This window comes from Festucalex cinctus, chromosome 5 (assembly GCF_051991245.1).
Source record: "Festucalex cinctus isolate MCC-2025b chromosome 5, RoL_Fcin_1.0, whole genome shotgun sequence".
NCBI classification, from domain to species: domain Eukaryota; kingdom Metazoa; phylum Chordata; class Actinopteri; order Syngnathiformes; family Syngnathidae; genus Festucalex; species Festucalex cinctus.
Window position 1 is genome coordinate 5,510,221 of NC_135415.1, and position 22,280 is coordinate 5,532,500.

General features: G+C 39.5%; 3 protein-coding genes across 9 annotated transcripts in view; 1 reads left to right on the plus strand and 2 right to left on the minus strand.

Annotated features, from left to right (window-relative positions):
* Positions 1 to 595: 595 nt before the first annotated feature.
* tfip11 (tuftelin interacting protein 11) lies at positions 596 to 8,011 on the minus strand. Its single transcript, XM_077522562.1, has 15 exons — positions 7,899 to 8,011; positions 7,467 to 7,673; positions 6,755 to 6,920; positions 6,271 to 6,427; positions 6,057 to 6,184; positions 5,800 to 5,961; positions 5,452 to 5,643; positions 5,169 to 5,348; positions 3,596 to 3,730; positions 3,401 to 3,504; positions 3,145 to 3,313; positions 1,634 to 1,877; positions 1,413 to 1,555; positions 1,168 to 1,333; positions 596 to 1,076 (listed from the first exon to the last, which is right to left on the minus strand). Exons 2-15 carry the CDS (start codon positions 7,670 to 7,672, stop codon positions 730 to 732), a joined length of 2,499 nt encoding a protein of 832 aa, XP_077378688.1. The 5' UTR covers position 7,673; positions 7,899 to 8,011; the 3' UTR covers positions 596 to 729.
* On the plus strand, positions 7,757 to 10,260 carry srrd (SRR1 domain containing). 3 transcript variants are annotated; one of them, XM_077522566.1, is made up of 7 exons: positions 7,757 to 7,777; positions 8,349 to 8,464; positions 8,555 to 8,595; positions 8,706 to 8,893; positions 8,959 to 9,057; positions 9,129 to 9,280; positions 9,360 to 10,260. In XM_077522566.1, exons 2-7 carry the CDS (start codon positions 8,397 to 8,399, stop codon positions 9,637 to 9,639), a joined length of 828 nt encoding a protein of 275 aa, XP_077378692.1. In that variant the 5' UTR covers positions 7,757 to 7,777; positions 8,349 to 8,396; the 3' UTR covers positions 9,640 to 10,260. The 3 variants fall into 3 exon arrangements, with proteins under 3 accessions (XP_077378692.1, XP_077378691.1, XP_077378690.1); XM_077522565.1 differs by lacking the exon at positions 7,757 to 7,777 and adding an exon at positions 8,181 to 8,277; XM_077522564.1 differs by lacking the exon at positions 7,757 to 7,777 and having other exon boundaries at positions 8,196 to 8,464.
* Positions 10,261 to 13,603: 3,343 nt separating this feature from the next.
* Positions 13,604 to 22,280, minus strand: part of LOC144018604 (clustered mitochondria protein homolog) — a 20,901-nt gene continuing 12,224 nt past the window's right edge. For all 5 annotated transcript variants that reach the window (XM_077520942.1, XM_077520943.1, XM_077520941.1 and 2 more), the window contains 15 exons: positions 22,242 to 22,280; positions 22,050 to 22,150; positions 20,779 to 20,931; positions 20,626 to 20,688; positions 20,316 to 20,548; positions 20,127 to 20,211; positions 18,816 to 18,969; positions 18,589 to 18,728; positions 15,889 to 15,969; positions 15,617 to 15,742; positions 15,431 to 15,540; positions 15,253 to 15,346; positions 15,055 to 15,180; positions 14,900 to 14,973; positions 13,604 to 14,221 (listed from right to left, as the gene is read on the minus strand). The exon at positions 22,242 to 22,280 is cut by the window's right edge and continues 66 nt beyond it. In XM_077520942.1, coding sequence (XP_077377068.1) covers positions 13,678 to 14,221; positions 14,900 to 14,973; positions 15,055 to 15,180; positions 15,253 to 15,346; positions 15,431 to 15,540; positions 15,617 to 15,742; positions 15,889 to 15,969; positions 18,589 to 18,728; positions 18,816 to 18,969; positions 20,127 to 20,211; positions 20,316 to 20,548; positions 20,626 to 20,688; positions 20,779 to 20,931; positions 22,050 to 22,150; positions 22,242 to 22,280 — 2,123 coding nt within the window. In that variant the 3' untranslated portion in view covers positions 13,604 to 13,677. The remainder of the gene's footprint in view (positions 14,222 to 14,899; positions 14,974 to 15,054; positions 15,181 to 15,252; positions 15,347 to 15,430; positions 15,541 to 15,616; positions 15,743 to 15,888; positions 15,970 to 18,588; positions 18,729 to 18,815; positions 18,970 to 20,126; positions 20,212 to 20,315; positions 20,549 to 20,625; positions 20,689 to 20,778; positions 20,932 to 22,049; positions 22,151 to 22,241) is intronic.

Consider the following 22,280-nt stretch of genomic DNA (forward strand, 5'->3'; position numbering starts at 1 on the left):
ATGGAGCATCTCAAGTTGCACATTATTGGCACTAAATGTGATTATGATTTAGATTGCGTTTTTAATTCTGGTATTCATAGCCGTTTCTTACAAGATGTTTCAATTTAACTGTAGTCTGTTTACTGTCATGACTGTGGTTTGTTTGGGTCAAGTGTCTGATTTGAACTGATGCAATCAGCATGTGACCAGCAACTAGTTTCAACTGGTCAGAAGCTCTGTGAAGTCAGAAGCTATGTGATGTTAGGAATCTTTAATCTCTTTATCTGGTCAGAAGCCAATCAGAGAAATCCATGTCAGTCCTGTTTTCTTATTTGTGTCTGCGTTTTTGGGATCCAATTCCAAAACAGTTTTGCTCATAAAGTGTAATAGATTGCGGTATCTTCGGACTCCATCTAAAGGGTTAGGAATCCCTTCGTTGTAGTTTGGCAAACTAGGGCCCCCTAAACAGCATCTTGCCTAGGGCCCCCATGAAGCTAGAAACAGCCCTGCTGGTATTTGCTGAAATCCCTTTCCTTGGAAAAAGCTAAAACATAGGGCGGCCCAGTACTTTACAGCTGTATATTTTCAGCTCTAAAATAAAGAAACCAGATTTTTAAAAAACAAACAAAAATTTATTTGCAATTCAACATAGTTTTAAAAAGTACAAACATTATTGTTATACAATTAATTGGAATCACACAAAATACGACACTTACTGTATTTTAAATAATAGCCAGTATTCAATCAAAATCACTTAGCCATATCTATCAGACTCTGCAAAGACGTGGGAACCCACGTCTTTTCTCCTTGCACAAAGACCATCCCCCTGTCGATATAGATGACAATACGGCCGAATGTATACAGCTGTTTGCCTTCGTGTCGTTTGGCCACTATAGGCATAAACACGATGTTGTTCTCCTCTGCCTTGATCTGGATGAGATCTTTCAAGTTTGGGGGTACGCTGGCGCTGGCACCTCTGTGAACGACACTCTCAGCATCTCTGCGCTCTTGCATGGCTTCATAGTGGAATTCCTTCCTTCTCTCCGTCTGAGTGAGATATGCAATGTTTTCTCTCGCACCTGGTTGCATGTATCCACCTGTGGGGTACATGTGAAGAACATGTAAGCAATATTTCACGAAAGAAATGCTGACATGGACTTGTATCGCGACACATTTCAGGAAACCCACCCATTGCTGAAGATACTGCGCGGTTCATCAAGTCCAGCGCTTCATTGAACTTTTCTTTTATGAGGGTCTGTGACAACAAAACATCACTGAACATGGTCTTCCACCCAAGGTACCATTTGGTGATTTCTTCGTAATTAGGGCTGCTGCTCAACCATGAACACAGGACCTATCACAAACAGACATAAAGTCAAATATATTAGTTGTTGTTCAGTTATGTGTACAGACGCTTTGTGAGAGTTCCTTACTTGCAGCCATTTTGGAAAGAAGTTTTTATCCAGCATGGAGACCAGACTAGATGGGGACAGCATGCCCTCCCAGTCTATCACCCAATGAAAGGGCTCCATTTGCTGCTGGTGGGGGTTGATAACCAGCTCTTCCAGACACAGAGCTGCGAAATAGACACGGTCACACTTTGACGTAAAAAAAAACAAAAAAATGAAAAAAAACCCCGGAGGAAGTAGATTACCTAGTTTAGGGATGATGTTCTTCACCATGAAGGCCTCCCAAGCTCCTGGACTAAAAACATCTTTCCAGGGTTGCAGGATGAGCCGCGCTGAGGCATCACTGGGGTGCCACCGCTGCAAAGCGTTAGCTAGTTTGCTCCTGATGGGCGCGTAGAGCGGCTCCAGGCGTGATTGGAGGAGAGGCAGCCAAGGGTGGATCCAGGAGTGGATGGGCACCGTGTCTGTTAAGGGGTTCCACAAATCCACCTGTTAAATCACAAAATAGTGTTTTGGGGTTGTGTGCACACTCGATCATATTAAGGCTGCTCAATTATGAAGAAAATATTAATCACGATTAATTTGGTAGTAATTGCAATCATGATTAGGACAATCAATTTGTTTGAAACACTATGATTATGCAAGTTTCTTTTGGGCCAAAACAAGATTTATTAGTCATTTTAAAACTTAAAAAAGGTGCAAATACATACATTTAAACAACTCAAAATTAGTATTAATAATTAGGGCTGCACGATATTGGAATATCATGCGACATAGTTGCTGATTATAGTGATATCGATATTATTGCCATATTTAACATATACCCAAGGAAATTACATTTGTATAATCTAATGAAAGAATTACATTTTTCATGCAGCATAATAAGCAAATTCAATATATTCTTACTTAATGAAATAATTGTAATTACATCTCGATAATGTTCAACGATTGGATGGTGGTGCACATTTTAGTTAGCAACTGATTGGTCAAATTCAGATAAAAGCATAAAATTCCATATGAAACTTATTGCATGTCTTTGCGATATGCAATATTGCATGGGCCAATATCACAATATCGATATTTTTTCAAAGTGGAGCGTAATAATTGAAATTGAATTTCGATTAATTGCACAACCCTTTTGATTTCGATTAATTGCACAACCGTAGATCATATTTATTATACACTGGGGCAGTGCATTTAATCGAAATTCAATTACAATTACAAAATCAGCATAATTGTAAGAAAAAAAAAAATTAGTACTAATTTTTTTGTTGTTTAAATGTATACATTTGCACCTTTTTTAAATTTCAAAATAACTAATTGAATTTATAACAAATAACATTTTATTTCATTCAAAAGAAACTTGCATAATTATAGTGTTTCAAAGAAATGTATTCATATATATAATTTTTTTTTTTTTTTTTTTAATGTTTAAACATTTTCTTGTTTTGTACCGGAAAATAAATGATCGTCCTACTGCACAGTGCACAAATCCAATTTCAAGTTTTTGCAACATAATAAATAAATTAATATAATAAATGAATTCAGTTTGGTCCAAAAGGAACTTACATAACTAGTGTTTCGATTTTTTTTAATTGGTCTTAACATTTTAAATGTGTAAACATCTTCTTGTTTTGCACCAAAAAATTATTATTTGAATAATCGTGATTTCAATTGCCAAAATAATCGTGATTATTATTTTTTCCCATAAATTGAGCAGCCCTATTATACACTTAAACATATAAATATGTCTTGCCTCTCGCTGCAGCCGAGGTAAAACAAGCTGCTCGAGCAGGTAATCTGAGATCCAAAGTGGGAGAAGAGGAGACCACAGTTCGATACAGTCCACAATTGGCCCGACGATGCGAGGCTGCCAGCTGGACACACAGGGCCGCATCACTGGGATCCATACTTCCCACAGCAACCTGAAACAACACGCACTAGGAATAAATACAGGTTCATTTAAAAAAAAAAAATAAAAAAAAATGAGGCTGTTTATTTTTTTTTTGTACCTGTGGTAAGGGTCCATGTTTGAATCTTGCCCACTACTGAGAAGGTTTCTTGATTCAAGAATTGCTCTCCACCTACCGACCTCTTCAAAGCAATAAGAAGGGTCCTGACATAAACAACAACAACAAAGCCTGTGAGGGGCAAATTCAAAGCTACCGAGCTACATCATAATGAGGCAAAGTAATTACATAACATACCTTCAATGGATCCCATGAAAAAAGTTTTCCTTTGAGTAAGGGATGAACGACAGCTACGGCCAAATCAGCCAAACCCATCGTCTTGTATTCTTCATAATAGTCTGTCTGTAGAGTCTCAAAGATGCGGGCGCACTCCTGAAGGAACAACAATGAATTAACATTTTTTTCAATAAAATGAACGTAACATATCTTATTGTCAGTACTAGGAGTGTGATGATATATCGATATCGTGATAAATCGTGATCCTTTGTCTCCCTATAGATTATCGATACGCCTACGCAAGTAATCGCGATATTTGTAGTTAATATAGAACCACTATAATGGCTCAATTGTTCATTACTTGGTGAGCCACTAGGGGGAGCGCCTCATAAGAGTGGCAGGGAAATGTACGGAAGTCTTCAGGTGAAGAAGACTCATGAGTTGACTTTTACTTGTGGAAAACATTTATCAGTCCAGCAGTTTTGCATCCATTTCGATAAAAAATGTGTATTATATATTCAATTTTAAAGTTTTAAAACACATTTTATTTTTCGACTTTTTGAAGCACAAAATCTCTGAGGAATATTAATATTGATTTAATTGGCTTTAATATACCCTATTGCCCATAGCCAGCTGGAATAGGCTCCAGCAGCCCCCACAACCCTTGTGAGGAGTAAGCGGTTAAGAAAATGGATGGATGGATAAAGTACTCGCTGTGAAGAAGACACCAGTTGTAAAATTGTGTTTCAGTGATAGTACAAAAATAAACGATTTTCTCATTGAAAAAAACAATTTATGTCTTGATTAGTTTTATCATAAATTGTCGTGGACTTATTTCCTGACCAATATATCGATAATCGCGGTATCGTCATATCGTAAAATAATGATTATTGTGAGGTGTAGAAATAATTGTAAATAATAAGTTATCATACCTTTGCTGCAATAAAGAACTGCTACTGCTTGCAATAAAGACACTGTTCCCACTCACATTCACATAACCTAGCGAACCGCAACATCTAACGCAGCAGAAGGGTTAGAGCCAGTCTGCTGAGGCCACCTGTTTTCTGTTAAGAAATGAAATGAAATTGCAAACCTGACCACACGTACTCAAATATCTTCCACTCACATGCACAACACATGTAACATAAGAGAGTAACATGTTCTTTCTTGTAGCAGAAACAAGTACACTGTGTTCCAACTATCCCTTGCATTTGTATTTTTAGGGTTGGAACGCCCATGTAACTAGGGGCTTGGAAAGGGCGTGGAAAACCAAATAAATAGAGAGGGCGAGGAGAAGAATCTTCAGAGAGTGCGGGAGTGAATTGTATCAGTCAGTTCCTCTCCTTGCGAGCCTTGAACTGAGTGTTTTCTCTCCTATTTGTGTCGTGTTTAATAGATGTCAAACAGGTAAACCTGACATTTAATTGGTGTATTGGCCGGCAAACGAAACTGGGCCTCCCGCGTGGCAGGCGAGAATTTTACCACTGAACCCCCAATGCTTGTATTGCATATCAGATCGTATCGTGAGGTACCCAGAGGTTCACACCTCTAGTCAGTATTGTGTCGTTTCTCCTATAAACAAAAATCAACATACCTGCAAAGTGGGTCCCTCCCCTGGTGCTGTCTCGCCAGAAGGGAAACGGTCCACCAAAGCCAGCACCTCTTCCATTCTGCGGATGGCATCTTGCTCTTCTTCCAACCTGGTTTGCAGCGCCTGAGACTCGTGGCTAAGTGACACAACCACGTCTTTTTCATGCTGCAGGCGGCGGGCTGACTACACACCAAACAACAGATGTGATGGAGTACAAGACTTGTCAAGACTGAGAAAATTATTTGGCCAATCAGGTTAGTTTTATTTGCAAGATGTTTGGTGGTACCTGTAATATGTCTTGCTCTGTAAGGTCGATCAAAAGTTGAAGGTTATGTTCAAGCTCGGGAAGTGCAAAGCCGGATCCCTTCTGATCTCGCATGGACGAGCTTGGTGGACCGTCTTCCGGCATGCTGTGCTTGTTCGACATCTGACTGTAATTGGAATATACCCTTTGCTCTCTTCCGGTCATATCAATTACCTAAACATGGGAAGATATATATATATATATATATATATATATATATATATATATATATATATGATAAATGAAACTCAGGTGGAGTGTTCCTGCAGACTGTTTATTTTCAAAATCAAGAGGTGTTATTACAACAATTCTAAATAAATAATAGTTTACCTTGACTTGTGCCAGCTCTCCAGCAGATGCTCCGATGCTGCGCCCGCCAAATGTGCCTTTAGCCTTCAGTTCCTCTACAGTTTTGTAGGAGTACTTGGGTTTCTTCTTTGCTCCAGTTGCAGCCGGATCTTTACGCCACTGACCTAATTCCTTCTGGAATTCCTAAGGAGACAAATGATTTAGAATGTCATTACAATGTTACATTACTTGTCATTTGGTACAACAATAAAGAATGGCAAGTGGCAGTGTCATGTTACCTTTTCCTCCTCCTCGTCCGAGTCAACCACAGGAAAATCTTGAATACTCTGTTGGGTCCGTTCATTGCCATAAGCACCCACAGCACCTTTTCCTTTCCGGACCTTCGCCTCAATTGGATTGATAATACCTGAAGTATTAAAAAGGTAAATGGTTGGAAACTATGCATTATTATCTCCCCCAAATTTAAACTAAAGTACCCATAATTCAGCACACCTTGCGCATTCTTGCCCAATCCTCTGCCTGGTTGATAGCCCATTTTCTGCAGCAGTTTTTGACCAATTCCTTTCGTGTGCTTCTCCCAGGAACCAATTCCTTGTCCTGACTGTATACCCGCTGCAAACCTTTGGGACTGGTTCCCACGGAAATTACCCTAGACAAAAATAAAATAAACGTTTTCCCACAAATAGCTCTACAGTGGTTGTGAATCTCAAATGTCACCCTGGGACAGTTGCAACACATTTTATAGGTTAGGAACAATAAAACAATTTTGGGGGTTTAGAAATAGCCTCTAGAAATACATCCACATAATGTTAAATGGAAAATCTGAATATAAATACATGATATAATATTTTCATTAGCTGCCTGAGACCCACTTTTAGGTGCCGACCAAACAGTTGAGAATCACTGTACTATATTATACAAACCCATTAGAATATACACAATAGTGACTAACAAACACTCCCTAATTGTAATTTACCTTTTGAAGCTTTTTAGTTATTGGCACTCGAGGAGGTGGAGGTGCAGAAGGAGTGTCATCGTCAGAATTATCAGAGTCTTCTTCTTCTCTTTCCTGTTTCTCATCAGATGCAGTTTTTCTTAATCCCGCACTCACAAAGTTCACTGGGGCAGTGTAGTCTTTGGATCTTAAAAGACAAACAAAAACAAACAAACAAAAAAACCCATTAACAAACACTAGGTTTAATGTTTAACTCATTCACTGCCTTTGACAAGTATACTTGTCAATTGTATTTTTTAGAGCGGTGCTAAATGGGGGCGAATCTGAGCATGCTCCACTGTAAATATCAAACTTGGAAACAACTTTACTGATGCCCAACCACCGGTAGATGACATCATTGCCCCATTTTATAGGAAATAAACACAGTTTCAGAGTCCATGGGAGAAATGGCTGTATTTTGGCAAACCTACATTTTTCTGCTGTCAATTATAAAAGAACGGGACGGGACAAAAAGTAGGGAGTCTATTCTGTTATTTGGTAGATTCGGTTTATATATAATTATTGAATGTAATATCACGTGAGTATTGGAAATGTAAAAATTTTCTATAATGACTGGCAGTGAATGAGTTAATGTATTACTCTTAAAAACTGTTTTGTTTTGGGGGGTTTTGCCTCTTGGGATGATTATGGTGGGTTGATGTGGCTCAACATGGGAACAAAACCATGACTTTACCTCTTGCCTGCAAAACTGGGTCTCTCATCCTCATCAGAGTCCTGTTCTGCCCAGATGCCATAAGTCATTTGCTCCTTGGTCTGTCTGTGTCTGCGGCGGTCTGGGTTGAACTCATTGGCCAAATCCCAATCTGTGATCTCAAAATTTTCAATCTCTACGCCATCCTCCTCCGCCTCCCTCCGTCCATACAGGTGTGACATTGACATTCTGGAAAGAATAATGGTAATAGTCAAAATCAAGAACCTCAAATCTATCGGAATTGTTTGCAATCATCTACAGGAGACTTCAGTGGGAACCCGTTTACAAATACAGTAAGACATTATAACATGTATAGAACGCGACGAAAACAATTTAGCATGCGCGCTGTTGATTTATCCGTAAATAAAACATACAAATGAAAATTAGTCACTTTTAATTCTTCAAATGCATTACCTATTTCTTTAAAGGGTAAAGTAACATGTTCTTTCTTGTAGCAGAAAATAAGATTCGATAGCTAACGCTAACTAGCGCCTTCTTGACGTACTGCAAACCGGAACGCTTCGAGTACTTCCGGGAGATCAAGTATACTTCCGTTGATGACTAACGTGTTTAAAAAATAAATAAATAAAAAGTCATAATTTTGGAAGACAAATGATTACTCGTACAAATTTTCTGTCAATTACTGGTAATAAAAAAAAAAGTCGTGTAAAATAATATTATTAGCTCCCGGGTCGGACATCACTCAGGAAGCAGAAAACTGGTGTAACACAAAAACATTCCCCTGTGTCACACACGTTCTAAGCGACGAAAGGGAGAAAAACATGTATAATAGGTATTTATTCGTTGCATATGTATGTTCGGGTTAATTTAGTCTAGATGTCTGACATAAACGGTAAATGGCAGGTACAACGTCGACGAAAAGGTGCATCCAGAAGTTTGAAGTCATTACAAATGTCTCCAGCACACTGCAATGAACCACTGGATGTTGGAAAAACTCTTAAGAGGATCAAAGAAACGGTGTAAGTTAAATTCAGTGAAACTTAACAAAATGTGTTTTATTGACATTATTTCAGACTTCTATGCTAACTAATAATGTTTTTACTCTGCAGGAGTGAAATTAGATGCGAGGGCTTTTGGAAAGAGTGGAAAGGTGAATCCCTTGAATAAAGATGACATTTATTTCTCAATATTTGTTCTACTAACAAGCAGAAACAACAGTTTCATTCGAGTGACCATTTTTGTCTCCAATGTTGTCTCCAGAGCAGATACTGGCGGCAGTGTTATTGAACCAAAAAGACAGGGAGGTCTCGTCAAGCCAGATACAAGAGAGTTTGGATGCCACAATATCTCCACTTGAGTGTGTGTGTTATGGCCTGGGCACCTTTTCCTCATGCGTGTCTGCTCGTTATCAGCTTGCCATAATGCTCCTTCTCCTGGATGCAACAAAGGTGAAAATATATATTGATTTTGTCATTACCACACATACTAACCTAACTGAATGTGGTTCTTCCAGATTCCATTAAAAGACTGCATTGTTTTTGATCCTGCTTTCTCCTCTGGTGAAAAAGATGTACTCCGAGAGTTGGGTCTGACAGTACTCACAGACAATGAGGTCAGTATACTTGGGCACTTATAGTTTAGTATTAATTATTTAAATTAAATGATTCATGCTATGACATGCAGGAGGGGAAACGACTGGCCACCAAACCTACGCTCTTTTATCTCGTGCATTGTGGAAAAGCCCTGTACAACAACCTCCTGTGGAAGAACTGGAGTCCAAAATGTCTGCCGCTCGTGGTGATAATTGGAAACAGCTTCAGTGGCATGAGGGAGAGGTTTGTACAATACATGTTGGATGGGAAATAATGCTGTCATGTGATATTTACATGATTTTATTTTGTTCTGTCTGGACAGGATGATTGAGAGAGAGTTCAAGCGGGACTACGGCTACATCAGCCAGGCAGTGACAATGTGTGAGGAGAGACAACTGACCTGTCCATCTCATCTGACTGACGTCTTTAGCGACACTGCACTTATGACCTTTAATTCTAGCAAACTAAACACTCTAAATCTGTCTACCTGGACAGAGCCACCTGAACCACGGTATCAGTACTGCTCTGATTTGGAAATAACACAGCGTCATTCCATGTCAATTCACACAAATGCCACAGTGACACCTCTTCAATTTGCCTGATTTTTATTCAATTAGTGCCTTATGATGTCAAAAGAAAGAATCTGAAGTTTTTGAGTTATAGTTTTTGATTTATGGCCCTTCTAAGTTTGGCTGGCACGTCCATTTTTGGGATCCAGGAATTGCACACTAAATTTTGGACCATATTTGGAGGCTCACATCTTTTGTTTTAAGGTAGGTAGTACAGACCTGTAAATTGTTATATCTATGTATTCTGGCCATGCCTATTAAAATATGGGCTTACACCGCAGGTGTACTATTTTTGGAGATATTAACCCTTTAAATGAAAGTGGATTAAAAAAAAAAAAAAAACGCAATACATTTTTTGGGGGCATTTTGAGGAGTGCATACCTTGGAAATGTTTTGTGTTGGTGGGTTTTCAACCTGATTTGTCATATTTGGGAACCATACTAGCATTTAGAGAGTTTAAAGGCACATAGGCCTTTGGTGGGGGTACAGGGGGGCTCCAAATGTGGCTACGGGACAAAATGACCATTTTGGAACCTCTACTTGTGGGCACATGATGATCGGTATGTTTTCTTTGTTTGTTTGTTTTTTTAAACCCCATCAGCCGTCACCTTTCATCAACTTTTGGAGACAATAAAAAGCATTGATTATCCAACACCTTTACTCTGAAATAAGCCTCTGTCTATGGTACTGTTTTGGTATATTTTCTGAAAATATAAGTTCGGAAAGTAGGTCAACTGTTGATTTAACTGCCAATTCATGTTTCTGTCAGTAAAATCAGACTCATTAAATGCTGGCCCAACCCAAAAAAACAGGTGAGCCCTGATTGGTTGTTGTTACCTATTTCCTCAGCAGGTTGTCGTCTTCTATCGACAGCAAGTGGAAAGTATAGTTTTTAAAGGAATTCATTGTTAATGAAAACAATAGTTATCACATTAATTATAGACAAAATATCTTTGTTGAAAGTGGCTCAATGAGTGAAGTATCCCTCTAAGATCTCAAGCGCTGCCCTCACCTGAACTCAACTCAAGTTTATTTATATCGCGAGGAATATCACGGCCAAACCGCCGAGAACAGTCCAGTCCAAATCGGGTCCACACAAAAGACGAAATGCCACATGACAAAAAGAAAGACAAAGACGGCTGCTGCAGCTCACAGCGCCAACAACAAACAGCCAAGACAAGAGACTCGCCAGACACACCGGTGCACGCCATCTTGGTAAGATCATGTCACAACAACAAACACGTTTATCAACATTAATAATTGCTCCTCCTCCCTTGCTCATCTCTCCCAAGGTGTCCCTCAGGGCCTGGTGCTTGGTCCGCTCCTGTTCATCTTCAACCTGCTCCCACATAGAAATATACTGTCACAGCCTCCATTTCCACACCTATGCTGACCAGCTCTATGTCACCACCAAATCTATCACCTCTGCAACCCACTCTCACTCACTGCTTCACTGACATTGAATCGTGGATGCAGGCCAACATTCTTCAACTAAATTTCAATGTCACCACCTACGGCAACTCCACCCTTTCTCCCTCCCCCTCATTTATTTTAGACAGCAACTTCTCCATCAGTCAAACCACTAAAACAACCTTTTTCTATATAAAGACCATCACTTATCTCCACCCGTTACTGTCCTCTGGACTGAAACTTTGATTCATACATTTATAACATCTAAATTAGACTACTCTTTACAACTCATCGAAGACGTCAGTAGACTATTACTCTGCCCCACCCACTCATGCTTCTTTGACCAATTCTGTTCACCTACAGAGCCCTCCATAACCAATCCCCATCTTGCCTGTGTTCTGTAGCAAAGTGTCATCACGAAAAAAAAGGTGTCCCATAATCATAGCCCAAGTAGGCGGCTGCCTAGGGCCCCTAAGCCACCAGGGCCCCCCCCCAAGCTCTACGTGTAGTCTTACCTGAGGACGATTAAAATGCCCTGTCTTTATCAGTTGCTAATATTTGTTTATTACATACCTTTTATGCTTAAAAAATAAACACAGAATATAAATAAAATAAACTGGGATGATAAGCAGTGGCTGGCGTTTTTGTGCCACACAGTTCGTGACGTAGCCTATGCGTCATTGTGTGAGAATGATTGACAGCTACCCGTTAGCAGAATTGTTTATATTTTATACAATGATTGTATTCAATTTCCCCCAATAATAGGCATGTTGATTGAGTAAATACAGCGAAAGAAAAAAAAAAAAAAGTACCCGTTAGCAAACAAAATGGCCTAAAAAGAAACGGAAGAAAAAAAAGAAAACTTGTGAAGAAAACCGGTCAAAGGAGAAAGGTAAGGCACTTGTTAGTGATAGTTGGAGGCGAAACTCCATTTTATTTTATTTTTTAGCAAGTTTGTTTATTTCTTTTGCTCGCCAGCTCGCCTTGGGCATTTATAGATGTTAACCTTCCCATTGCCAACCCCAAGTTCAACTAGTTTAATATATTAATTATTGTAGAAAATGCTTAAAAGTGACAATTTGTAATTGGGTACAAGCTTCAAAGAGACACTGTAAATCATGATTTTTAATATAAAAAGAGTTTAACTTCAATGTTCAGAATTACTAGAATATTACTGTATTAATAAAAAAACAACAAAAAAAACAACAGGACTATTCACTCATAGTCTATTTGCTTGCAAGTTAGCTTGTTTTCCTTGTTGCACTTTAAATGAGTTTGTTTTGTGTGTTTTTTAAATTAAACATTTTTTTCTAAACACTCAAAAGCTGTTTTATTTATTGACGTAAAGAAGACTGTCAACTTTAAGATGTTTCATTTTAACTGTAGTCTGTTTACTGTCATGACTGTGTTTTGTTTGGGTCAAGTGTCTGATTTGAACTGATTCAATCAACATGTAACCAGCAACTAGTTTCAACTGGTCGGAAGCTATGTGATGTTAGGAATCTTTAATCTCTTTATCTGGTCAGAAGGCAATCAGAGAAATCCATGTCAGTCCTGTTTTCAGCGACCTATCAGGGTTGCCCACGTCTGACCACACCCAAACTGATCCATTCGCTGTCTATACAAGTCTAACAGAAAAACGTGTTTTTGTCGGATTATTCTTTTGTTCTTCTGTGCACCTCCACAGCCCAAGTTAGCTCCACGTCTCTTGATCCTTGATACATTCTCATTGTTTCTGGTCTCGTTGTGAGTGCGTTCCGCGTATACAAGGATTGTTATGCGAATAAAAATCTCATTTGTGTCTGCGTTTTTGGATCCAATTCCAGAGCCTAACAGTTTTACTCATAAAGTGTAGCCTACTAGATTGTGGTATTTTAGGAATCTCTTGGTTGTAGTTTGGCAAACTAGGGCCCCCATGAAGCTAGAAACGTCCCTGCCCATAATAAGCATAACAAAACAAAGAGACACCACCATGTAGCACGGCCCCATGCGACAGATTGTTATACGTTGTAAATACTATGGCAGCAACCCAAGATATGTCATTAAAAACGTAACTTGTCACATGTACAGTAACATTTTCTGCATTTAATCCATCACTGAGAAGTGGGCAGGAGCTTGTCTGGGGCTGACTTCTGTTCTTGTAATCACCGGGTAATTATACAAAATAGAGCAAAGAAAAAACACTTATTTGCAGTTGATGTTTCTGTCGCATCTTTCTTGGCACACATTGGCATTTTTTGGATTGTACAAATAGGTGTGGCTTCCTCTGTATACCAGTTTTATTTGTTTGACAGGAGTTGTACAAAAGAGGGTGTGTTGGCACCAGTAATTTCAGTTAAACGTTTGATCACACAAAGTTTTGCTGCAAAATTTGTACTCATGTATTTCTCTACGAACTGCAAAGGGACTGAAACTTACAGTCACAATCTTGAAGTGATGTTTACCTGAACAATGATTTTGTAAAAGTGAGTGCTTAAAAGATTGCATTAATGCAAAAAGGAGAAAGCGCCAAGGTAAAAAGTTTATTGTTAAAAGAAAAAGCAGTGCTGGAAAATACAGACACCCCCCCCACCCCCACCTCCCCAGCACCAACACATGCTCATCATGTCTCAGTTTATCTTACAGTGGGCTGCTACACTAATTTCTCATATCAGAGTTTTTTTAAACTTGATCGGTTCCATTAACAGAGATGCTCCCCACACCATTGCTTCCTGATTCACCAGCTGCGGTCATGTTTGAGACGACATCTGCCCACGTCCCCTTACTCTTGGGGCTCACAGGAACGTCATCTAACTTCACCTCTTCATGTTGGTCACATTGCATCTCCTCAGTGGCCTCAACTCCGTTTGCTGCATTTGAGTCACCATCCGCACAATCCTCCATTTTGGCTTCGGCATCCAAAACCACCGTTTGGCTGAGCTCTGACTCGCTTCCGTCCACTTCTGTTTTCTCCTCTCCCACGTGACCATTAGCTGGGCCGTCGGCGTCCACTGAGGTTTCTTCCACTTGTTGACTCTCAGTAGTTTCCTCCACAGCCATGCTTCCTCTGTTTAAGGCTTCCTCGCCTCTTCCTGTTTCTTGAGCCGGCTCCTTCTCGATTCCGTTCATAACCTCCAACAGATCGTTAGCTGCTTTGCTCATTAGCTCTTTTGTCACTGCTTCCTTTAGTTCCTTATGTCTCTGCTTGAACTCCTGGAACCTGTCACTATAAAAACACAAATGATTAACTCATTTGCTCCCAAAAACGTATAAATATGTTCTATTTTAAATGTATTAAGTGTCCCAAAGACGTGTTTATAATTGTATTTTATTTTTTTTATTGTTTAAAAAAAAAAAATATGCTAGAGCATTCAGAAGACTTTGAAGACTTCTCTACTGCAGAGAACGGTTGAAGCAATGATAGTTATTACAAAAACGGCCAGCAGGTGACAGCAGAGTATAAGAGATCAACCAAGGCCATGTTAAAACTAGCTGTTTCCCCACAATTCTATTCTATTTAGATTTGTGAATAATGATGAAACTATGGTTTAATGCTAATTGTTACAAAACGGAAAAAGGTAGAAATATGCGTTTTTTTTTCCTGATGAAAGAAGAGACTAATATTTCAATTGGTAGGCTCTACGTTTTTATAGCAATAGAACACAATAGTCTGTGGGCCTGGCAAAATCAGTCAAAATCCAGTAAAACAGCCGGGAGCGAAGGGGGTTGGCTTCAGTGAAAATGTCTGGGAGTGAATGAGTTAAATGGATTTCTGTTGCAGTTGATTGGGAGGTGTTAACTTTGAAAATCTATTTAATATTTTTAATATTCACATAAGAGGTGATATTCATATGCACACGTATAAAAGTGTATTAAGCATTTATTCGCTCTTTTTCCTCATTACCTGACAGCAATCTTCCTGATCCCAGTCACGAGAACCATCTGCTCCAGAACAGTCTCACTTGTAGGGGTAAGGCACTTAAAAAGGCAAAGGCCACAAACAGTTTAACAGACAACCCTTTGAATGTTTAAAAAAAAAAAAAAAAAAAAGCTTCTTACCTCCACTGTTTGTTCCGTAACATTTGCTCCGGCCTGTCTGAGGGAGCGTTCCACCTGCACTGCCTGCTTGGTTATTGTGCACAGAAACTCTTTGCTGCATCGTGTCTGAGGGTGATCCTCATCAAACTGTGAAGGAGAAAAGCTGTGGCATTAAATCCAATGAATTCTAGTTGTGTTGGCGAAGAAAACGATGCTGACCAAGGAGGTGAAAACAGCGAGGGCCTCTTTTTCGTGATTCATAGCACCTCTGTATTCTCCTTTACTGCACAGCCACTGGGACATCAGATGCTGACTGCAGAAGAGAGGAAAAGAAACGGCGATGAGTTTGGAAATGTGGTGAAACAACGAGATAGTGGATGACAAAACAATATCTTACGTGAGGGCAGTGTGCAGATTTGTTGGGCCGAAGAAGGAAGTATTGAGTCTGAGGGCGTTTTTTAGGTACTTCCCTGCTTGGTCCCCTTTTAAGAGCAAGCCAAGACAACTCTGCATTGACAATAATGTTCGAAATATTTAGAATAGGTTCATAATAACAACTACCCTATGTTTTGAAATAACGTACATCTAGCCTAGCAATGTATGGGTGGTCCTCTCCATGGATGGTAAGCAGAAGCAGACGTGCTCTCAGCAGACATTTCTGGGCCAGGTTGGTCTCCCCACCAGCACAAACATATACAGCCAAGAGGGCCTACGGAAACAGAAACAAATATATATATTGTGATATAGCAATACATCAGATGATTCACAGTCAGCTTCATAGTGACAGTCATAGTTTTTGCGTGATTTGATAATACTAACGGGTGAAAAGGAACACTTTTTTTTTCTTTTACTTACATATTGGTGGATAGTGTTGGGGTGGTCAAACCCGAGCACCCTCTCACTGATTACCACTGCTCTCAATTGGACACTGCGGGCCTTAGGAACAAAGAAAATGTTTAATATCAAGTCAAGTCATCTTTATTTATATAATGCTCCAGGTACCAGTAAGACCGTTGCTTGTAGTTGTTATCAATTTTCTGACATTTTATGTTCATTTTCAGAATTTCTTATTTTGGGCATTTTATAGTGCTTTTTAAAAATATTTTCCTTTCTTGCCTTTTTTTTTTTTTTTTTTTTTTAAAGCAATTTTATGGACATTATGGTAATTTTCTGCTTTTTCTTTTCATCTTTGGGTATTTTTAAAAACGTTTTCATCTAGCTTATCCTTATGTCTCTTTTTTTCTGACAACTTAAAACATGGACTGACATTTTCTTAACATTTAATAATTCTTTGTTATTTATACTTTTTTTTTTTTTTTCTCCGATCCACAGGGAGCCACAGCAAAGAGACTAGAATTAAAGTGCAGACTCTCTGCTTTAATTTGACAATATTAACATCCAAATTATAGCAGGGGTTTAGGAATTACACCTCTTTAAAATCTAGCTCTCTCTTTTTCAGGGAACCAAAAGTTATTGGACAATTGACTCAGAAGGCTGCAAAAAATAAAAACACATGGGCCCTTCCCTCATTAACCTGTCATCAAATACCGTACGCAGTTAAAAGGTCTGGAGTAGATTCTAGGTGTGGGGTTTGCATTTGGAAGCTGTTGCTGTGAACACACAACATGCGGTCAAAGGAGCTCTAAATAGGGGTGAAACAGCCCATCCTGAGGCTGACAAAGATACAACAACTGAAGACGGCTAAAGTAAAGGCCTAGCAAAGCATCATAAAGGAGCGTTTGGTGATGTCCATGGGTTCTAGACTTGAGGCAGTCCTTGCCTGCAAAGGATTCTCAACAAAATATTGTATAATAAAGTACCATTTTACTGTATGTTATATTTATGTCTCCAATTACTTTTGAGCCCCTGGAATAATGAGCATTTGCATAAAAATAGCTATAATTCCTACATGCTTCATCTTATATTTCTGTTCAATCTCTTGAATTAAATCTCAAAGTCTGCACTTCAATTCCATTGTATTTTTTTCCGTTTAAATCCAATGTGGTGGCATGCAGAGCCCAAATCATGAAAATTGTGTCACTGTCCAAATACTTTTGGGCCCAACTGTATGCTATGTAATTCAGTTGTATATGTATTTGTATTGTATAATATTCAATTTAAGTTATTGATTTAGGGAAAACTATTTTTAGATACTCAGTATAAATCACAAAATGTGAGTGCATATTATTATTATTATTATTTTTTGCCCTATGTGTATATTACAAAGTGTATAGTGCAAAACTAGTGAAGTGAGTAAGAGGAGCGACCAGCGGGGCCTCCCCCAACCCGCCCGGGGTGCCAGGAGTTCTACCGGAGTGGGGCAGGCCGCAAACCCCCGCCCGGCCCCCGGAGCCCGACACCTGGAGGGAGCCCCAGGCCCAGGGAGGGGGCGGGGGGCGGACAGGGAAGGGGGGGAGCAGGGAAGAGACGACAAGAAGGCGAAAGGGTGGCTGCAGGGCAGGAGGGGGGGCGACAACGGAAAAGGGACCGGGAGGCAGAGGAGGACGGGCGGGGGGAGGCGAGGAGGGAAAGGCGACAGGGGGGAGGAAGGGGGAGGGGCGACAACGGAAAAGGGACCGGGAGGCAGAGGAGGACGGGCGGGGGGAGGGAACCACGGGGCACACCAGAGGCCCACCCGCCCCGAACCACGCCGCCGGGCACGGAGCGGCGGACAGCACCGCCCCGGGCACCAGGGAAAGCACCCCAACACCCACAGGGGGCCCAGGGAGCGGCCAAGACGCAACCGCCACCGAGCAGACAACGGGGGGGCAGAGCCACCTCCGCCCGGCCACGGGGGACAGCATTAAGAAAATTGACTAACTAGCATGCAGTAACACCAAGTGTTGATGCTTAGTGCCCACTAGAAATAGATCTAAGGAGTTAGTGAGTTAGAGTGTCGTTTAGTGTGGCGTACTCGAGCCCACTGGCAGCAACGAGGTTCCTGACTATATAAAAATAAAAACAATCAGTTACGAAATACCAAATACAGAAGCAGCAAATACAGAAGTTATAACGATGTGGTGGCTCTCGTTAACAGACAGAATCTAGGCAGAATTAAGTTGCCAAATTAAGATTAAAATATTCTATGTACCTAGACCATATTTGTTTAAATCTTGATACTTGATTTTTATTTAAAGCAGAGATTTTTTCCATTAAGATATAATTTATTAGTAGGTTTAACCAGTGGTAGATATTTAGAGATTGTTTATTTTAAGTTTTGTAAGTGCATATTTTTAATGACATCCACAAGAGTTGCTAGAAACAAAGTACAAAAATAAAAAGTATAATTACAGACTGAAATGATCAAATATTTAGTGCATTTGTATGGGTTGTAAGGCTTGTTGGATATATTGCTAAATTCTATGAAACAGTTTTGGACACTGCTTATGGGAAAGATATGAACATCCAATTCTCAGTCAACAGCTCCTGTGGATATTCAGGCAGATGGCATGCACGCACACGCCTTCAAAACTTGTGACATATTTCGTATCGTACCGCGTGATAACATTCCAGAGTGGCTTTTAATTGTGGACGGTGACAAAAATTGCAGCCTACCTCAGCAATTTTGCCCTGTAGAAACGCCAACTTGGCCAGCAGGCTGTGACAATAACACGCCTCAGGATGGAGATCATCACACACTCTCCCAAACAAATACGCGGCGTCTTTTAATTGTTCATGGGCCTGATCCAAAAGACCTGCCGTTGCGGGGGGCGGGGGGTTGGGACATGAATTTTGAGGTCAAGACCTTAATTAAACAAACGGGTTCAGATTGACTGCCCAACCTTTCTCAAAGTAGCTTTGTGCAGTACGAAATGCCTTTGAAGCATCTGAAGTGGGCATCTGGATGTGTTTGACAAGAGGGAAGATGTTGATAATGTCGTCAGGTCCAATGGGAGCTTTACTCTGGCTGTCAAAGATGTAGTCCCTTAATCGCAGCTGGTGGAGACACATGAACAATAAAAATGAATGAAAAAAAAAACAGCTAAATTATGCTTTGGTGAAGATAAAGTTTGTTTGGACAGTTTGTTAGCCGAGTTATACAATTTAAAAGTGAATCAGTGATCAACAGAAGAAATCTATCTATCTATCTATCTATCTATCTAGTGATAGACCGATATGTTTTTTTCAGGGCCGATACCGATTATTAGTCATCAAGGAGGCCGATAACCGATATTTCAAACCGATATTCATTTGCAGTAAAGAAGAAAATAATAGCGTAAAAAACAACAACTTTTCTTTTAATTTTAAACACATTAACAATAGACAGCTTTGTTTAATTACAAAATTTAACAGAAATTGTAGGGAACGTCCAAGGTCATCAGCATGTGTTAAGCTAAATTCAAAGCTAAGCAAGTAAATAAAAAAATAAAAAAATAAATAGCTTTCTACTGTAAAGGTTTCCAAATTTTCAACACAATTTCTAAATTTATTTATTTGTTTTTTTATTATTATTTTTTTTGTTTTTTATTAATTAAAAGTGTTGGGACTTCCCAGTGTTTGTAGTGAATAAATCAAATAGTTTTCTAAAGTTTTCTATTGTCAATAAAGTTTTCCAAAATTTCAACATAATTTCTAAATGTATTTATTTTTTAATTATTATTTTTTTTATATAAATTAAAAAGTGTTGGGACTTCCCAGTGTTTGTAGTGAATAAGTAAATTGTTTTCAAAGGTTTTCTACTGTAAAGTTTTCCAAAATTTAAACATAATTTCTAAATTTATTTATTTTTTAATTATGATTTTTTATAAATTAAAAAGTGTTGGGACTTCCCAGTGTCAGCAGTGACAAATGTATGCAAAATTAAATGTATCTAATTTTTGGTTTTCGTGAGGGTTCAAAAGATCTTCGCAGATAGTGACAAATTGTCCGAATATGTTCAAATTGTCTTTTCAACAAGTAAAACGTGCCATCTTACAAAATCATGATGAAAACACAAAATTTGCTCTACGTTCGCAAGCATTCACTTCTCATTGAAATTCTGGCTTTATCGGCCTTCAGATTCGTAAAAAGGCCGATAAAGCCGGCCGATAATCGGTCTATCCCTTATCTATACACAAAGTACTTCTTACTACTGTGCTTTTGTTTTTAAATACCTGTACTCCAGTCTTTAAACAGAACTCTCTAAGCAAGGAGATCTTCTGAAGCTTGTAGCGTTCAACCAGTTGGTTCAGACTAGAACTGTCAAAAAGAAAAATGGACGTTGCTGTAATGTAGCCCAACTTGTAGTTTTTGCATTACAAACAAACTATGCCAGAGCAAACAAAATCCATGACCTTACTTACCCAAGACTGTCAGAAAGGGTGTATGTTTCAACAGCATCCTGGCAGACCTGATTCCACAGCTCCGTGGCAATGAGCGTGCTCCAGGGTGTACTCTCAGGGGCCCCGGGCCCTCTGCCACGGCGCCTTGACTTCTTTTTGGTCTCCTCTCCCAAAGCGGTGGCTGTGAAGTGAGGGACCAATAGGCAGCACAGGAAGTGACTGACGGCTGTAGCTAGACAAGGCACGTCCACCCCCTGCAAAGATTACAGTCAATACTTCTATTTCATGATGTGAATACATAAAACAGAAATTTTATAGCAATTAAAAGTACCTGGAGGAAACTGTTGAAGACTCTCCTTGTTGAGCGCATTAATATCTCGCTCATGACAATTCTCTGGTGAAAACATGAGGAATTTTACTTTTTTTGTGGAAAGAACTTCCATAATCAAGGTTAGTTTAATTGAATTTTGTTTACTAAACATACCATTAAATGCCTGAGTCGCTCCTTATGTTTTGACTGGTTGATGGTTTTGATAATATGGCCCAGATAGCGCAGGTTGATGCCCTTCTCATGTAGTGCTTCCTTTAGAGAAGCTCCATCCATTGGGCTCACATTGCTTTGTAGACAAAGCTCCACCTGTGAATGTACACATATGTACACACTTTGTGATTTCAAGTAAAGAGTTCCGTTGTTTATCACGGGTGTTATGTTCCAAACACTACCCGCGATAATGGAAATACGCCTTAATTAACAAATAAATAAATAAAATACCGGTAATTAGATATATTTTTTCGTTTTGGTATGATTTTCACCTTATTATAAATGCTTTTCCATTCATCATATATGTTCTTTTTCAATTTACATTCATTTTTTCCATTAAAAGTGTCATTTTTTAATTTACTTATTATAGTAAACAGCACAGTATATATATATTTTTTCATTTATTATATAAATTTTTTCGTTTTGGCATGATTTTTAGTTTATTATGAATGTTTTTTTTATTCCTCATTAAAAAAAAAATTCATTTACAGTCATTTTTTTCCATTAAAAATATGCTTTTTTTAATTTACTTGTTTTACAGCACAGTAGTGGCGGCACGGTAGTCGAGTGGTTAGCACGTCCGCTTCCCAGTTCTGAGGTCTTCGGTTCGAGTCCAGGCTCGGACCTTCCTGGGTGGAGTTTGCATGTTCTCCCCGTGCCCGCGTGGGTCTTCTCCGGGTACTCCGGTCTCCTCCCACATTCCAAAGACATGCATGGCAGGTTAATTGGGCGCTCCGAATTGTCCCTAGGTGTGCGTGTGAGTGTGGATGGTTGTTCGTCTCTGTGTGCCCTGCGATTGGTTGGCAACCGGTCCGGGGTGTCCCCCGCCTACTGCCCAGAGCCAGCTGAGATAGGCGCCAGCAGCCCCCGCGACCCTTGTGAGGAATAAGCGGTCAAGAAAATGGATGGATGGATACAGCACAGTATATATTTTCTATCTCCGGAATGCAATGTCGTGGAGTGACGGAACAGACACCGTTGGAAAGGTCTCGTCGAGACGAATCCACGGATGCCCGTATGTCCCCGGTCGGATGTAGGGTTCGAGAGATAGGGTCGCGTACGGACCAAAAAAAATATAAACAATCACGCTGTAAAAAAATCCACGAAACAGCAAGAGATGAAGCTGCGATAAACAAGAGAACACTGTAGGTTTATTTTACCTATTAAAAAACAAACGTTTAAAGAACAAATTCACAATAAATGGATGTACGTACAAAGGCTGGTATCTGATGAGTGATAATGAAGGCTGCAGCTTCTTGCAGTAACTTTTCATGCATCTGTAGTGATTGACTTTCATTGCTGGGGAATGATACGCCTGAATACACAGAACGAGAAAAAAAAGCCTGTGATATAATGCTTGTGCAAATTAATCAATTTTATTTATAGACACTAATTTCTTTTGGTACCCGGAGAGAAGACATTTGGGCAAAATCGCATCTCAAAGA

Coding starts and splice junctions, on each gene's coding strand:
- tfip11 (XM_077522562.1), bottom strand. CDS start 7,672: ATGTCAATGTCACACCTGTATGGACGGAGGGAGGCGGAGGAGGATGGC. Junction 3,731..5,168: donor GGGAGGGACCCACTTTGCAG/GTATGTTGATTT, acceptor TTGTTCCTTCAG/GAGTGCGCCCGCATCTTTGA. Junction 1,077..1,167: donor CGCAGTATCTTCAGCAATGG/GTGGGTTTCCTG, acceptor TGTACCCCACAG/GTGGATACATGCAACCAGGT.
- srrd (XM_077522564.1), top strand. CDS start 8,322: ATGTCTGACATAAACGGTAAATGGCAGGTACAACGTCGACGAAAAGGT. Junction 8,465..8,554: donor AAGAGGATCAAAGAAACGGT/GTAAGTTAAATT, acceptor TTTACTCTGCAG/GAGTGAAATTAGATGCGAGG. Junction 8,894..8,958: donor TTCTCCTGGATGCAACAAAG/GTGAAAATATAT, acceptor TGGTTCTTCCAG/ATTCCATTAAAAGACTGCAT.